This window comes from Drosophila pseudoobscura, chromosome 3 (assembly GCF_009870125.1).
Source record: "Drosophila pseudoobscura strain MV-25-SWS-2005 chromosome 3, UCI_Dpse_MV25, whole genome shotgun sequence".
Classification (NCBI taxonomy): Eukaryota; Metazoa; Arthropoda; class Insecta; order Diptera; family Drosophilidae; genus Drosophila; species Drosophila pseudoobscura.
Window position 1 is genome coordinate 17089467 of NC_046680.1, and position 16707 is coordinate 17106173.

Below are 16707 nucleotides of genomic sequence, written 5' to 3' on the forward strand. Positions count from 1 at the left end.
GCAGAATATCGTTTAAATAGCTTAATATCCCAAAAAAAAAGATTTAGATGCCATCCATTGGAATAAGTGATGCACGGAAGCAAGGTTTGAGATTGCGAAAATTCGAAAAACCTGCGTATGGAGACTTTGTTTTTAAATTTAAAAATCAAATCTAACATAGGGCCAACAGCCAGGGCAGCACACATAAAATAACAGTATTAAAATACCAAAAACAGTGCTGCATAACTTATTTACATTGCAAGGTGTGATTTTTTTAGGTAGGGATCAATCATTTTCGGATAATGTTGCTGGTGCTGTATAAAGTGGGCTTAAGTGGGCTTATTTCGATTTCTTATCGATTTACGAAACGCTAAGTCGTTGTTGAGGCACCAAAAATTGAGGCAAAAACAATCAAAGCAAATCGCCTTAGCAGGAAAACAACTCAAGTATGTAAAATAAGTCAGTCAAGTAGAAAATATGTTTATTAATAAATCAAATAATTAATTAATTAATCAAATTGAATAGGCAGGGTTAAATGAGCCCTATAGCTAGTAATATCCCACGGAATATAAAAATCGAGGAATATGAATAATTCGTCGGTATATTTTGAAAATGAGACCGTATATTTCGGTGCTGTTTTGAGGGTCATACTGTAAAAACTGGTTTTCGCCGCGCTACCATGTGGTGTTTTTTAGTGCTAAATGGTATTTTTGTCAATTATTAATTTAATTTTCAATGTTATATAGAAATCCAATAAATGCAAGTATTTCGAATAGGCCAATCATGTATAGAATTGATTCATCAATCTTACAAAATTAAGTGGGCATGGCTAAATGTTCTGTATAGTTAGTAATATTCCACGGAATATAAAAAACGAGGAATATGTAAATAGAACTTGAATTCGTCAGTATATTTACGGTATATTTTTAAAATTAGACGGTATATGTTGGTATATTTCCGAGGGTCGGACGGTATATTTTAACGATAAGTCCGCGGTCACACTATTGTTTTTGTTTTTGCGCGGAGTGGTCGACGTCGCTCCGCTGCTGCGCCGTGTTTGAAATGCGATTGAAATTTGAAAAAACGCGAATCACCAAAATTGTCTGAAAGTTATTAAGACTACAGCATTACTGCGTTTAAGTGTAAAGTGATGGTAAACCTCTTGCAAAGCCAAGAAAAGTGAAGCTCAAGTGCCGAGAAAGAAAATGGCGGAGTGAACAACTACAAAAGCTACACACGTAAGCAGCACAGCTTAAAACCGAAAAAGAAACATTTTCGTCTGCTCGAAATTAATCTGGTTTTTATGTTTTACTTTGTACCGCGCGCGTCGCAGACATAAAATAAAAGACGGCGGACCGTATCTGTGTATGTGTACGTGTTTGTTTGTGTGAGACCCCCTATTCCTATCTCGCCCGGTTTGTGTTTGTAGAAAATGCCATAAAAACGTGAAATTCATTAGGCGACAAACAACAGCGACAACAATTGTTTACATTTTCGTTGCGCCTGTAACTTATGACAAAGGAGAGAGATAATTAAAAGCTGGAAAATAGTCTACTCTACGTTTGTTTTGTTAAAAGTAAGTACTAGCATTTTAAGGTCCCATTTCCAGGACTGTGCGTCGGCAACTCTGGCAGTGTTTACGTTTTGAAGCCGGACCGACACCGCGTCCTGCGCTGCCGCGTCCGCGTCGACGTCGCCATCTGTCATTTCCAGTTTTAGGGGTTGCCAGCTGTTCTCACCGTTTGATTGTGCGGCATCTTCCAGCATCTGCAGGAAATTGGGTTTCCGAAAAGAAAGGAAATAAATAAAACTCAAAAACTGCAGCTGCAGCTGGTGTGCGGCTTATGTAATTAATAAACCAACACGTGTCTGTAGGGAGGGTGGGGTAGAGCTCTTCAGCGTCATGCTCGAGCGCGCCACCGTCGTCTGGCGCGTGACAACTCTGGTTAACAATGGAAGCGGGGGAAGGAGTAGAACTTGACTGATTTGTAAAGTTTTCATTTAAATTTGCATAATTTATGTTAGTTTTTAAACAAAGAGCAATTAAATGTAAAATGCAGAGCGCGTTTTCGATGTCTTCTGAGCGGTCGTCGCACTTGCAGTCTTTTCGTTTGGCTCAGATTGCGCCATAAAACTCATATAAATCAATAGAAAGCGCAGTCCACTCACACACACACACACACACGCAAATGTACAGACCTGATCCCATAACTCACTTGCCATAATAAAACGAGTGAGAGCGAGAAAGAGCGAGGGATAGGAGGAGAGTCGCGCTCAACATGCAGAGATTTGTGTGGGAATCAAATGACTTGATGTCGTTGTCGCAACGAGCTCCAATGAAGTGTTAGAACTGTTGTTGGGAGAGGGCCAGCGCTAGTACCAGATTATACAGAGAGAGAGAGAGAATATCCGAAAGAGAGCTAGAGAGGGCCACTGCGCGCACGTCACATGAATAAAGTTGCCGCTGGAGCCTTTTTCCAGCTTGGAGCTTAGCATAACTCTCACTGGCTCTGGCTCTGGCTCTCTGGTTGTGGTTCTCTCTTTCTCTTATTGGCTTATGCAGCATGAAAAGTGGTTGACGAACAATCGGTGTGTTCGGCTTTATGTCTGTGTTTGTGCGTAGCGTTTTGTTTGCCTTTTTGGTGCTTCGTGTGGCACAGTGGGACAAATTTGGAAGATTATGGATTGGTAATGCTAACTTCAAGTCAGCATTTCTTTACTTTTCAAAACAAAGGAATAATTTTCCTTTCTAGCCACTCTTTATTATTTGACCCTCTTTCAGTTGACTTGTCCCACTGTGTCCACCGAATGAATGCATTTTCACCGTTTCCAATGGCAACCACAAAACCACTTTGTAGCGTATACTTTAGGGAATAAACCTCTTTGCTTGCCTTCCCGTCTTTCCCTCCGTCTTTCTCTCCTTCTTCGCTCATATCTTTCATTCATTTATTAACAAACTAATTTGCCAGGCAACAACAAATTGCCTTGTGGAATTGTTATTGTTTCAATTGCAACAAATTGCCCCGTCAAGCCGCACATCAGAGAGTCGATATTCAGAGAGAGAGAGAGAGGGAGAGAGAGAAGTTGCGCACAACTTGAGCTCTCCCGCTCCGATGCAACTTCGAGGACTCTAGCTCCAACTTGGCTTTTGCCTGGCTTTGAATGCTGCTGGAGCCGCGTTTCAATACGCTTTGGCTTGCGGTCGTCGTCGGTCCCGTGCCGCCTCCTCGGAACCTAAACACTTAAAGCCAGCTAAATTTGTTCCTGCTGCCGCTGTTTGATGCTACTTGCTTTTTGGCCAAAGCCAAAGCCAAAGCGCTCGCACGTCGGTATACGCTCGCAGCTCTTGTTCGCGCGTGTGTCTGTGTGTGTGTGTGTGTACATATACGTTTTCGTGTTGGCGTAGAAGATATTTTTGCACAGAATTTTCTAGCGGAAAATCAATTGCAATTTAATTGAATTCGATGGTTAATGTGCATTTTCAGTGTCTTTTGTGATAATCAATAAAAATGTTCACCAAATTCAGCTTTTAACAATGGTAATTTCTCTGTTTTTTGCACAGTTGGTTTTGCGACCGATGGTGGAGAAAAACCGTTTACCCACGCATGTATATGTATGTGTGCATGTATGCAAAAGTGTGTGTGTGCGTAGTAGCCGCATTCAGTTTTTCGGCATAGTAATGGTGGAATAGGAAGGGGGAGGGGAGTGGGGGCAAAGGCGAGGCAAGTGCTTCAAGTCTCTAAAGTTCAATGTAGCTGTAAACGCTCAGTGGCTGCCCTCCATTATTCATTTCTCCTCCACCTACTCCTCCCGCTCCTCCTCCTCCTCCTCCTCCTCCTCCTCCCTTGCCTTATCTTCTTATGGCACTGCTTCTTCTCCGTCAATGTCTTGTAACTGCTTTTGTCTGCACTCATTGCTCGCCTTACAACTTGTTCGCGTTCCGTTTGCGCCTTCTTTGACCAAAAAAAAAGAAGAAGGAATTGATGGCCGCTTTTGGCTTGGTGTCTCTCTCTTTCTTTGGTTATACTCGTATTTCTTTTTCTCTTGTGTACGTGCTGTCAGCCTTATTTGGTCCGTCTCGTCTCTGCTGTACGGGGACTCGGGACTTGGGACAGCCGGACACCCGGACAGTCCGACTGTGGGGCTGTGCCATATGCGCAACGCATTCGTTTGTCGTCTTGGTTTGCATTAACCGTTAAACTGCACGTAAGTTATCCGTGCACCCCTCCGACCGGCCGCCCGGCCGACCCTCCACCCGTCCGCCCACACCTTCGACACATCTTCAGCGCTGCATTTTACTCCTACGAGCTATTTCTTGTGTGTTGCTGTTTCTTTCATGCCCAAACAGCCATAGCAGGGTAATCAAGGGTATATTGGGTATGTGTGGAATGCATAATATTATTATGACAGGTGACAGTTCTGATTGGTGGTACAGATTCCTATTAAGAGATAGAGATAAGTCTCTACTGGTTGGATATATTTGGATCCCATTTTTGTACCTAATTTCTTTCACTCTCTTCGTTAACAAATGGCTTGGAGCAGCTTTCACTCTATTATAAGGCTGCTAAGACCAGAAGACTTGAACCCTAATAAATGTTAAGGGTAAAGGCTTATTGCAGGGTATCTTCAGTGCAGGACGTCGCCTTGTTAATGCATTGTGCCTCATATATGTAGCTGTCATGGTGCTGTTTTTGCCTGTTCTTGGCGTTTGCCTGAAACCTGAAACAAAACGCAGAGACAGAGACAATGCACAGCCGACAACAACAGCAGCAGCAGCAGCGGCAGCGACAACTCCCTTTTACAGGCAAAACAAGTTTGGTCTGCCTCTGGCCATGTTGTTGCTGTTGCTGTTGTTGCAGTTGCAAGATCAACATCTCTCGAGAGCTATCGACAGGCTGTGGCACTAAGGGGCACAGGGACAGGACAGGGGAAGGGAAAGGGGCAAGTAAGCAGCATCATCGACACCATCTTTTGTGCAGTTCTGCTTTTTCTTCTGTGTTTTTTTTTATATATTTGACAAAATATTCTACTAAGTACAATGCCTCTTCTTTGCCACAGACTGGGGCGTGGTAGACACGAAAAAAAACTTTGTCCATTGCATTTTGGGACAAAATAAAGAAAATGAAGGGGAGAGAAATGAGGGAAACAGAGATAGGGATAGAGAGAGAGAAAGAGCTTCGGCATGAACATGTCATATGCAAAGCACCCGCAGCAAATGATAAAGAAGAAGAGGCACAGAGCTCGAACCAGCTTTTGTTGTCGATAATGAAGTGTTGGCCCAAAGGGTGGGGGATGTGTGGGGCTGTGTAGGATGAAAGAGCCCTTCTTTATCTAACTGGCTGAATGACACCAGCACCCACCCACACCCACCCACACACACACATGCCTGTATCTGCCACAGTATCTACTGTTGAGCACCGTTAATAAACATGAGATTGAGATGCGCCTCATTTGATTCCAGCCTGTGTCCCATCCGGTGGCACGATAGAGGGTGGTCGTTGACTGGCCAACGAAACCAAGTCGATGATGGTATGGTATGGCGGTGCACCCCCTCTCTGGTGGTGGTGGTGGTGCCGGCTCGCCTCTTGTGATATATTGGCCGTGTTACCGTTTGCCATTTTATTGCGCTCCATTTGGCCGATTACTCATGCCAGTAAACTTTAACGGTTCTCCCCGATACAATAGTGGGAAAAAAGGGGGGGAAACTGAGCAACTAAATGGGAAAATTAACGAAGATTAAATACGCTTTCGTAGCAGTTACTTTTAGTGTGTTTGGGTGATATATTGATGAGTGTATGAATGTTGTCTTGATGCGTAGATACACACATATGTAGGTATATGTAGGAATATATCCTCCCTGTAACTGTTAAGATAGTAGCTGAAATAGTCAAATTATAGTTTTATAGATTCATATTTTGATTGTATAGAGATATAAAGCTGTACTCTGCTTTATCCCGTTCAGAATAAAGTCAACTAGCGCTTTTCCAATCACTGCTTACATACGACCGACACTGCTTTAATGTGAGTGTATACGTAATGCTGTCACTCGTCTCTATCAATTTATCTGTGGCTTTCACCACCACCCCCGTTCGCTATCTCTCTCTCTCTCTCTCTCTCTCTCGCTCTCTCTCTCTCTGTCTCTCTCTTTAAGTGGAGAGTATTGGCAGGCATAATTATTTTTAGTTGCTCAGCGTTTTTTGCTCCCAACTTCAAAACCGCAACTCCGCTTCATTGTACATTTATCAATACATGTGATGTGTATGTATATGTGTGACGACAACGACAATCAATAAATCTTTCAGCCGCTGCCCAATTCTCTACCAGCTCTCTCCTCCCCTCGTTAACTTACTATTTCCCTTTCCGTACGAGCATTTATGTGTGGTACATATTTCCCAACACCCAAAAGGGTCCCAAGCCTCCAATTGCACTTCCAATCAGTTTTTATGCTGCACACAGAAATACGATGGGCATTCGCTAAAGGGAATCTGTCCAAATGGAATCGATTTCAATAGAGACCCTTCACTGTGGTATTCGTGAGCATGTGTTATGCTCATTACAGGATTACTCAGCCACCCACAAGAATGGCAGCGTGTACAGTGGGGCATGTTCGCAATTAAACTTACAATCCAACAGCACAACAATGGCAACTCATAAAAATGTGGTAACCGGAGGGGGCAAAAGACAACATTTGAAAGAAAAATGCAGCAAAGCCGGCCGCATGTAACGGCGGTTCAACAACATCTGGCCGAGGAGTGTGGAACGAGTGGAGTGTGGGTGGTAACAACTGAAACCGCATGCAACCCACATTCGTTGATATACTACCCTACTACGCCAACAACAGCAACAACAAGCAGTCCAATGCAAGCGGTACTCTCTCACTCTCTCTGTCTCTGCTGTGCGCGCTCTCACTTGCTCTCTTCGCGTATCCTCGCTTCGGATTCGGCTCTACTCTGACTGCAGTTTTTTTTCGGCACGTCGCATACATAAAAATTCATTAAAAGGCGGTGGCACCGGCGGAGCGGCGGAGTAGAGGGGAAGCTTGTAAATGAGATTTACTACTGCCACCGTTATGTGTTTTGCCCGCTACGTTTTCTTCCTGCATTTCGCCGCCCACACAAAAAGAGCGGATTATGACACCTGCTCTTGTGCACTGCTTTCCGTACCAAGCAGGGCCGGGCCGGGCCGGGCCGGGCCGGGCCGCGCCGGTTCGTTCATCGGGCGGCACTTGATCGAACAGGTGGCTGCTGCTTTTATCGGCTCGGCTCGGAATGTGTTTTCGAGTGCACTTCTGATTACTTTGTAGTTGTTGCATTGTTTCGCAGGAAACTGCTGCTACAGGAAAGCTTGTGTGCTGTTTGTTGTTTATTATTTCCAAGTATTGGAACTATTGTGGCTTTCTGTCTCGCTTCTGCTGTTAATGACATGCTGAGGAGGAGAGATTGTTCGTGACTTTTTGCCAGATTTTGCTGCTGGACGAGGCCCGTGCCCGTGCATTTTTCAAGTGTATTATGACGTTGCCGACTAGACAAGCAGCTGCCATGTCTGTACCATACCCCGCCCTGCCCCAAACCGCAGAGCGCAGTCAACGAACTTTGACACAGCTCGTGCCGGCCTGCCGCGAGCCCTTACCACGCCATCAGCCTCTCTCTTTCTCTGTCTCCCTAGGTACAGTTCTCTCTCAGTCTCTCTCTCTCCCTCTTCATCTGTTCTGCTTATTCTCTCGGTTATGTGTGTGTGTGTGTGTTTGTTTTTGGTGGACTCAAGGGCGTATTAGGCTGCTTGCATGAGGAGAAGAGATTATACCGCAAGACAGCAAGCAGTGCAGTGCTCTAGCATCCCAAAAGAAGAGAGTCCATTAAGCAGTGTTAGAACACCGTCTCAAAACTACCTTATTTACAGTTCCACCGAATTAATTGGTAAACATCCGCCCCAGATAGGGTACTCTGCTGTCGAATACCTAGTTTGTTGACATTTTTTTGTGAATGAAACTGGTAATACGATGCTGCGACGTCTGCTACTTTGCTTCGTGGGGCGCAGAGTCTATAAATGTGGCGGGGGACTAGAAACTGGAGACTGCCCCAGTCTCATCTCCATCCCCATCCCCATCGCCATCGCCATCGCCATTCCGGCGAGCAGTTTATTGACTTGTGCCGCATCGCGTAAACACAGTGTGAGCCCTATTTTTAGAGCTGCTGCAAGCACATCAAAATTTCTATGACCAATTATGCAGATTTCCCCGTTTCTGGCACACACATCTGGCGGACACATTTTTCTAACTGCAGTTTCCATCTTTTTTCCAACAGGAGTCGGACAAAGTACGGCCACGGGGGCCAGTAGAGGCCCATCATGCATCGTTCGCTCAAGCCGCATGCGTCCACGGCACAAGCTAAGAAGGTTCAACCGCCAACGATTCCGGGGGATCCTCTGCAGCAGCAGCAGCAGCAGCATCACCAGCACTACCACCCACTCCAGCAGTTGCCTGCATCGCCCAGTGGAGGCCACCACCAGCCGTCGATACCGCTGTACCGGCTCAGTGGACCCCTACGCCACCACCATCAACAGCAGCAGCAGACGGACGATGGGATCAGCATGAGTGGCAGCAGCATTGTCTCGTCGCCCTCGCTGGAAGAGGGCGGCTTCAACCTGCCGCGCGAGACGAGCGTGGCCCTGCGCATGAAGGACGAGGCGGGTGGTGGGCCCCCAATGGCCGTGACCGGAGGTCCGGCTCCTCCGGCCGCAGCGAAGACCTCCGCTCCGCTGCCCAGCATTGTGCCATGCCCGCCGCCCGTGTTCTGTGCCACGCTGCGAGAGCCGCTGACCCACAAGGCGGCGGTCTACTACCACCAGCAGCTGGCCCTGCAGGAGGACCAGGGCATCGATCTGACCCAGTCGCCGGGACGCGACTCGCCCGGCTCCTCCTCGGGATCGGCCGGCTCGGGCTCGCGACACAGCACCGCCAGCCTGGACTCTGGTCGTGCCTCCTCCTACCTGACGGGAGTCTCCTCGTCGGGCGCCTCCATCCGGGCCCCGCTTTCCTCGCCCCGTTGCAGCTCCGTCAGCTCCTGCTCGATCGGCAGCGTGGACCGGCAGCGCAACGACGAGCTGATCATCGACTGGCTGCTGGAGATGAAGCACGAGGAGTACGCCCAGCTGTTCATCGCCGCCGGCTACGACTTGCCCACGATCGCCCGCATGACCCCGGAGGATCTCACCGCCATTGGTATCAAGAATCCGCATCATCGCGAGCGCATCAAGCAGCGCATCGACAAGCTGCAAGTTCTCGACAATCTGCCCCACTTTGTGCCGGTGAGTAGCAGGCGAAAATCCCCTCTAATCGGAGAGAGCAGAGCTATTCCCCAAGAAGAAACGAGAGTTCTGATCTCGGCTCCTACCAATCACCTGCTGAAGTTCCCCCCAGAGTCGAGCAGCTCTCTTAGTCATATGGTAATTTGCCGGATTGGCACTAATTGCGGATAGCTACGCCCTGCCCTGTCATGCCCTGTCCCCCGCCACACCGCTGCAGACGGCTCCCCTTCCGCTGATGGCTTGTTTAGTTGCGGGCTTATCTGGAATATTTCATTAAAAAAGCATTTGCAAAAAAAGAAACTTGTTTCCCACATGGCCAGCCACAAAGCAGACGGCGGCGATAAAGAGAGGGAGCGAAAAAGAGAGATGAAAAAGCACCGTCAGCGTTTATTTTTTAATTTTATTGTTAATGAAAGAATTTCATTTATTATGCGCACGTTAATTCCCATCAACAATTCATTAAAAACACGCCGGCCGGAGTAGAGTAGATAAATATATACCCCATCCGGTCGTGTGGAATCTGGCGCCCCGATCGGAGTGACATTATGTTGAACTTGAAGCCGCAGCAGGTTGTGGATCGAAGCGGATCATTAGCCAATCGATCTGACAGATCAAGGTTCCATTCGAGCGACTACAATAATTGCCCGCGCAGCCCATTTCCATTCAAAGTTGAATCTGGCTCTGAGATATAGAAATGCCAATGCCAGGGGTTAACACACTTTCAAGTGCAGCAGAGTGTCGGATAAAACGATTTTGTATAGAATTTAGGTGGTTATTTGTAGCTTAAACGGTGATTAGAGGGACCCCAAAAACCATAGAAAAACGCTGGTTCCACGCAAAAATAACAGTCACTACTAAAAAGTTGGGACGTGACTTGAGTTGAGGCAAGCCATGAAGTCTTATCAGTATGCATTCCACATATTAGACCCGTACAGCACTTTCAAGACAATTTGCAAGCCCTAAATGCACATATAAATAGTAGGTACTCAAAACAAGATCCGACAGGGCTATTAAATCGGATCCAAGTCAATGCTAGGTCTCTAGCGATTGCTTGCGATTGATCCCCATACATGCAATCCACATGGCATCCACCTTACACATGCAACTCTACCTGAGCTCCACATTCACACATCGCCGCATTCCAAGCGTGATTAACACCCATCGGCCATCGGCCATAATCTTCAACTTCAACAACTGCATTTCGTTGAGCCTCGAGTGATTCACAGATTTCATCAGATTGCAACGAGCGCTGCCCACTTGCTGCGCGTTGCAGCAGCCCACCTGCAACCGAAAAAAACTGTTGCAAATACCATTTATCGCGTTTATCGAACATTTATCGGGGGCTCAAACTTGAGCCGCATTCCATTCGACTCCGACTAATTACTAACCTCCAGCATGGGTTTTCATTATCGCAGCCGCAGCGCCTCCAATCTCTGACCCCCGCCGCCACATGATGCAATTTTCAAATCGAAATGACCTCAGCTTTTGTTTTGTTCCCTCGCTGTTTGTGTTTCTTTTTTATGGCGGTTTTTGTATTTCACTTGAAAAATGTTCCATGCCATAATATTTTACTATCCATGTAGAATTTTGCTCGTTTTTTTGTTGTTGCTCTCGCTCTGGCTCTGGCTCTGGCACGGCTGTTTATATAACGCGCCGTGACTGTTTTCGCAAGTTTGCCAAGTTTCTGGTCGAGTTACCAACTGGCGACGTCTGCGTCTCCGTCTCCGCCTGCGTCTGCGTCCCCCTGTGGACGTTGTTGTAGATACTTTATCGCCCCATTCCGATATTCGTTATTTGCTGATCTCGAGGCCCGGAGCTCGACTCTCTTTGTCTTTGGGGTGTGGTTGGGCTGGGTTGGGGTGTGTGGGCTGTTGCCTGTACTTACATCATTCTATAGCGACGGCTCACTGGAAATTGCACGACCCTCGGCCCTCGAGAAGTGCCCCGCCGCTCATTAGCCGACATTCTACCAGCCTTTCTGCTTTCTCTTCACACACGCACACACACACATACGCGCATTTATCTCTTGGCGAAAAAGGAAATACAACGGAATACCTGAGAGATAGAGCGGGAAGGAACAAAGTTGTTAAACGTCGCCCCAATCTCCGTTTTGTTCAGAGAACAGAAAAAAACAGAAACCGCAATCAACGAACGACCTTGAGGGTCGTAGAGGGGCTCTCTCGTTTCGTCTTTGGGGTCCGTTATTAGACACTCAAAATGGTATTTAGTTTTCGGCCTGACGTACTCGCCTTAACTCTGCTTTTTTTGACCCGGTACTAACAGTGTTGTTGCTGGAAAACCTGTTTTTTGCCTGCGCTAATGATGGCCGACAGTCGGTCGCTGGTGACGCTACGGTGCTGCGGGTCTCTCTGTCTGTATTTAGTGTCATACCATATGCTACCTGCTAATGGATTTCGAAGAAGCCCCGCCGAACCAAAAACCAACCGAAAAAAACCGAAAAATCCCAAAAACAAAAATTGTAATTTAGATAAATATTTTGTTAAAGTCTTATGAAAATATTTGTTGGTCGCTGTTTGGAAGATCTTCACTCAATTGGAATTGGTATTGGATTTGGAATGGGGATAGGGGATTTCGATTAGCATATGAATAAACATGCATGCCATATAGTACATATTTCTGGTCTTACAGGGTTTTCTATGGTTTCTCTATGGGTACAGAGAGTACAGTAAAATTCCACAAAAAAATGCCCATCACAGGGTACTTAAAAGCTTTAAAGTTCCCTTACATTTCCCCTTACTTTAGCGCTTTAAAGTTCCCTTACATTTCCCTAGCCGAACTGTAGCTGATAAAATATCCTTTTAGCCAAACGATTGGTAATATTTTGGGAATTTTATCCATGGGAAAGCTTTATCGATTGATCGTTTAATGAGGATATTCCCTAATCGTCTCTTCTCACAGCACTGAGAAAATATCCCTTCGCCAACAGTTAGATTTCTAGGTAAATTTCCCTTACCCGAAGTGCGACTCGGAGAATGCTTTCGATGGAAACTTCCCCGAGCTCGTGTCACACCACACGACAGACGGCAGGCAGCATCACAGAAACAAGAAAACATTTAATTAAATCGAAATCAACAGCAATTTAGACGAAAGACCAAAAGAGCAGAGAGCTTGAAAAAGTTATTAACACATCGTTCGTGTGTGTACATATCGTATTGCGGAGCAAAATAAAAAAAAAATCATTGCTTTCCACGCTTCAATGTTGATGATTTTCGACTGCATTTCTTGTCTGTGTGCGTATTTGGTTACGAGTCGCTCCCCGCACCCCATACCCCGTCTCATCCATTGGAGCTAGCTGCCCCTCTCGCTTGGCTACCGTTTAATGACGACAGCAACGAGTTTTGGCTTTTATTCATTTCTTTATGCCTGTGCTTTGACGCGATTTATGTCATATCTTATCAATTACAACTGATTAGAGCTGGAACGACGACGACGACGCCGACGCGGACGCAATGGGGGAACGTCATGGGAGACACCAGCGCATAACCCATCCAACCCAACGTCGAATCCCCTCCGTATCAGTGCGGGGTCTGAACTAGTTCATGGACAATTTGTAGACGGGCTGATCTGTGTTCCCTTTTCTGACATGAATCAAATGTGATTAGCGCTCCGACAGAGGCGCGTTTGATTCGGAAAATTCATAAACCATTTACCATAAACCATAATGATTATGACCCTCCCATTCCAGGGCTCTATTGAGGAATGGCTGCAGCTGTTGCGGCTGGAGGAGTACATACAGCCCCTGCTGGAGCAGAACTACAAGACGGTGCGGGACGTGACCCAAGTGACTTGGGAGGATCTCGAGGATATTGGCATCGTCAAGCTGGGGCACCAGAAGAAGATCCTGCTGGCCATCAAGCGGGTCAAGGACATCATTAGCGGCAAATGGAATCCAGGCGGTGCCAATGCATACCAACAGCAGGTGAGAGCCGTAAACCACGGATGGATATACGGAAGGATTCCGTTCCTTCTTATTTATTCAAATCAGGGCCTTGGAAAGTTCTTTATTTCAAATGATGCTTGAAAAGTTATTAATTTCCATCGATTTTAATTAAAAAGTGAGAGATTGTTTTTGGCAGAAGTGTGTAAACACTGCAATCTAGTCAAAGTGTGTACACACTGCCAGTGAAGTACCGCAGGAGAGGCAGAGTTGTCACGTTCTCTTAAGTTTATTGATTGCAAATTGAATTATTGTTTTATAATTTTACCTAATTGGATTTTCCTTTCTTTTTTGTGTTTTTTTTGTTTGTTTTTGTATGGTTTTGCTCTTGGTATCGACGAGCAGGAGTACCAGCGGAAGCCGTGGCAATTTAATGTGCCCATACCAAGTACGCCATCTTATGTGCCAACCACTCGCGTCTCCTGGGACGACACGAAAATCTATGCCACCAGCAACGTGCTGAATTCCACCGCCCCCGCGGGCAGCCTGTGCCTGGGGCAGGGGAGCAGCAGCAGCAGCAGCTGCAGTAGCAGCAACGGAGACGCCTACTACTGCACGGGCAGCAATCACGAGTGTTGCTCGGGCAACGATGTGGTGCTCATTAAGGTGGGACCGGGGTCTATTTTGCCGAGCGCCTGGCCTTGACCTTTCGAGTGCAGCGTGGAACTAAGAACTAACCTCTCTTCCATCTCTTTCCTTTCTGTCCGTGCAGGTACGTCAGCCACGTGGCAAGAGCCTGGAATCGCTGGAGGACATACACGACAACAGCACGCGCAGCCATTTGACCTTTAGCCATTACACGACCACGGACTACGGCCACTTTGGGCCACCCACAACGGCAGCAGCTGCCGCAGCCATGGCCGCTGCCGCCACGCTCCAGCAGCAGCACCACCACCAGCAGCTGTTGCAGCAGCAGCAGGCGGCGGCAGCCCGTCTACTGGGGAGCAATACGGCAGCCATGGCTTGGCGGCGCTCCTACGACGACGGCGACATAACACCCACCAATGATGCCACGCGGGAGCTGCTCTACGAGGAGGGTGGTGGCACATTGCCGCGCCAGCAGCGTGGAATCCTGCAGAGAGCCGTGCTGAACACGATGCCACCTTTGGAGCATCATCACTACATGAATGCGGCGGCGGCCGCCGAGTACGGAGCAGCCAGCGGTGGCGAGGGAGGAGCGGTAAGTGGGCATTACAGGCAATGGCCTTTAGAATCCACATAAGCTTATTGTTCCATCTTGTTTCCTGCAGAACTATCTAAGCGGCAGCCCGTTGAGTGGGAAGAAGATTGCACCAGAGCCGCCCCGACGGCACTGCAGCATACGCAACTCCCGCACGCTGAGCGGAGAGGGAGGTGCCACCGGCTCAGTCCAACAGCCCCAGCAGCAGGCAGTGGGCTCCCAGCAGCAGCAGCAGCAACAGCAGCAGGCGCAACAAATGTTCTACTGGCAGCAACAGCAGGCGGCGGCCGCAGCAGCCGCGGCAGCGGGCAGCCAACAGCCGATCTATGCGAACTATGCCACCATACAGCAGACCACGGCGGAGATACACTGCGAGAAATACCACGACAATAAGTCCACTTCCAGCATCGATTCGATTGACACGATACCGTTTGCCAACGAGAACACGGGCACAATCAAGCAGCGGCTGCTGAATCGGCAGGAGCTGGGACAGGCCAGTGCTGGGGCCACAACCATTCCCGGCAGCCATCCACCCCACCTGCACTCCTCCAGCTCCAGTTCCAGCTCCTCCTCCACCAACACGATCGCCAACATAGCGCACTCGTTCCACTCGCTGAAGTCTTCGAGTTCGCTCCACGACGCGACTCTGGCGCGGAGCGAGAGCATGGGCAGCACGGCCAGCGGAGGCAGCGCCCTGCATCTGCGCTCCCCCACCCTGGACGCAGGCATTGGGGGATCGTCAGCGTCAATGCCAGCGAGCGGCGAAGCAATGGCATCGCCCGAGACAGCTGCCCCAGTGACGAGTGTGCCCCCGAAAGTGTCGGTGAATGTGCTGAACGATATTGGCAACATGCTGGCCAATCTCACGGACGAGCTGGACGCCATGCTCGAGGAGGAGAAGCGCGTGGGCCTCAACATCGACAGTGAATGAGCGGATAAATATAACTAAAAGTTTCCTTATGATTCAACACCGATAACACTCCAATCAAACAACAAATCGTAGTGTAGCTGAATTTTGTGTAGAACTTGTGACGTGTTGTGTCCCCTTGAAGTGTTTTATGTATTTTGAGTTTACATTGTTTAACACCGTGAGTTTTTCTTTTTTTTTTAATTGCGGATGAAAAGGAGATTGTACCCCTAGAAAAACTAAAACTAAAAACCTTTGGACGAGATGTTTATACTTTTGTACTTTCCCCTTTCTATGAATGTTGTTAACGAAACGAGATAGTGGAGAGGATAGGAGATATCTAGGCGGAACGATGGAGAATCAAGCGCAACATGCATATATGCAGACCTTGCATAGTTAATATCTAGCGTAAAATATATATAAATCGATATATAAATAAATATTTAAACGAAAACATTTATACGGGCAAGTATTTAGTGGTTTGATACTATACTACGTACAACAAAGGCAACCAATGAACCACAAGGCACACACTTAAACACACACAAGCCATAGGAAAGAAAGAAAGAAGGAACTACTACTCTACTGCGAAGTCCCTTTCAGACAATTACAAATTGCATTTATGTCAGTCATTTTATTTTTTCGACTTTTTTGAGTATGTTCAATATTTTGAATTTTTTGAAAACAGCAGCCCGCACAGACATTCTTCTGTTTCGTTATGATTACAACTGAAATCAAATCAAACTATATAAAGTGAATGTATAATTAAGTGTTATTCCATACAAAGTAAAAAGATGCATTATATAAAATATAAATCTTAAATTAGCGTTATATTAAGCAAAAGAATGAGACAGAAACCAATCGGGAAGAGCTGCAAGAAGAGAAGAGAAAAAGCGGAGCGGCCAGGAGGCGAATTGATCTTTATAAATTATGTTTAAACGGGCATGTACGCTGAATAACATATCGAATTCGGTGGTATACTATACTTGAATTGCCTTCTTTATGATTTACTTAAATAAAAATTTTGTAGCATACAAATCTATTTTTTGAGTTGTATTCTTTTGCATTTTCGGTTTTCTGTTTTCTGTTAATGGCGCCGATTGGAAATTAGTTTGGTGCGCATATCATTAGTAAATGGAAAATTGGAGTATTCGACTTATAACGCATATAAAGAAAATACAAATCACAAACATGTAAAGCACATAATGGGCTAAAGAAAAACAAAATAAACTGATGAAAGTCGGCAAATAAAGTAACATTTCATAGTAAACTTTTGTAGTTTTACATTCTTCAAATATTGCGGTCCTTTTGGACATGACTGATGCCATGAAACTAGGCTGGCTTGGGTGGTTGCTATGAAACTGACAAAGCTGTCTG

General features: G+C 46.7%; 1 protein-coding gene and 1 long non-coding RNA gene across 4 annotated transcripts; one reads left to right on the plus strand and one right to left on the minus strand.

Moving 5' to 3' along the window:
- The first annotated feature begins 982 nt into the window (after positions 1-982).
- ckn (CRK like proto-oncogene, adaptor protein) lies at positions 983-16372 on the plus strand. 3 transcript variants are annotated; one of them, XM_001361427.5, is made up of 6 exons: positions 984-1555; positions 8283-9285; positions 12992-13225; positions 13589-13849; positions 13956-14423; positions 14494-16372. In XM_001361427.5, exons 2-6 carry the CDS (start codon positions 8326-8328, stop codon positions 15352-15354), a joined length of 2784 nt encoding a protein of 927 aa, XP_001361464.3. In that variant the 5' UTR covers positions 984-1555; positions 8283-8325; the 3' UTR covers positions 15355-16372. The 3 variants fall into 3 exon arrangements, with proteins under 3 accessions (XP_015040353.2, XP_001361464.3, XP_015040352.2); XM_015184866.2 differs by lacking the exon at positions 984-1555 and adding an exon at positions 3172-3517; XM_015184867.2 differs by lacking the exon at positions 13589-13849 and having other exon boundaries at positions 983-1555.
- LOC117183669 (uncharacterized) lies at positions 1358-2356 on the minus strand. The gene is made up of 2 exons (XR_004468806.1): positions 2179-2356; positions 1358-1746 (listed from the first exon to the last, which is right to left on the minus strand). It is a non-coding gene; the product is annotated as an uncharacterized lncRNA (long non-coding RNA).
- Positions 16373-16707: the final 335 nt, after the last annotated feature.

Excerpts from the sequence above, each read along its gene's own strand:
- ckn (XM_001361427.5), top strand. The coding sequence starts at position 8,326 with ATGCATCGTTCGCTCAAGCCGCATGCGTCCACGGCACAAGCTAAGAAG. Across the intron at positions 13,226-13,588 it reads CCAATGCATACCAACAGCAG|GAGTACCAGCGGAAGCCGTG; the intron begins GTGAGAGCCGTA and ends ATCGACGAGCAG. Across the intron at positions 14,424-14,493 it reads GCGGTGGCGAGGGAGGAGCG|AACTATCTAAGCGGCAGCCC; the intron begins GTAAGTGGGCAT and ends TGTTTCCTGCAG.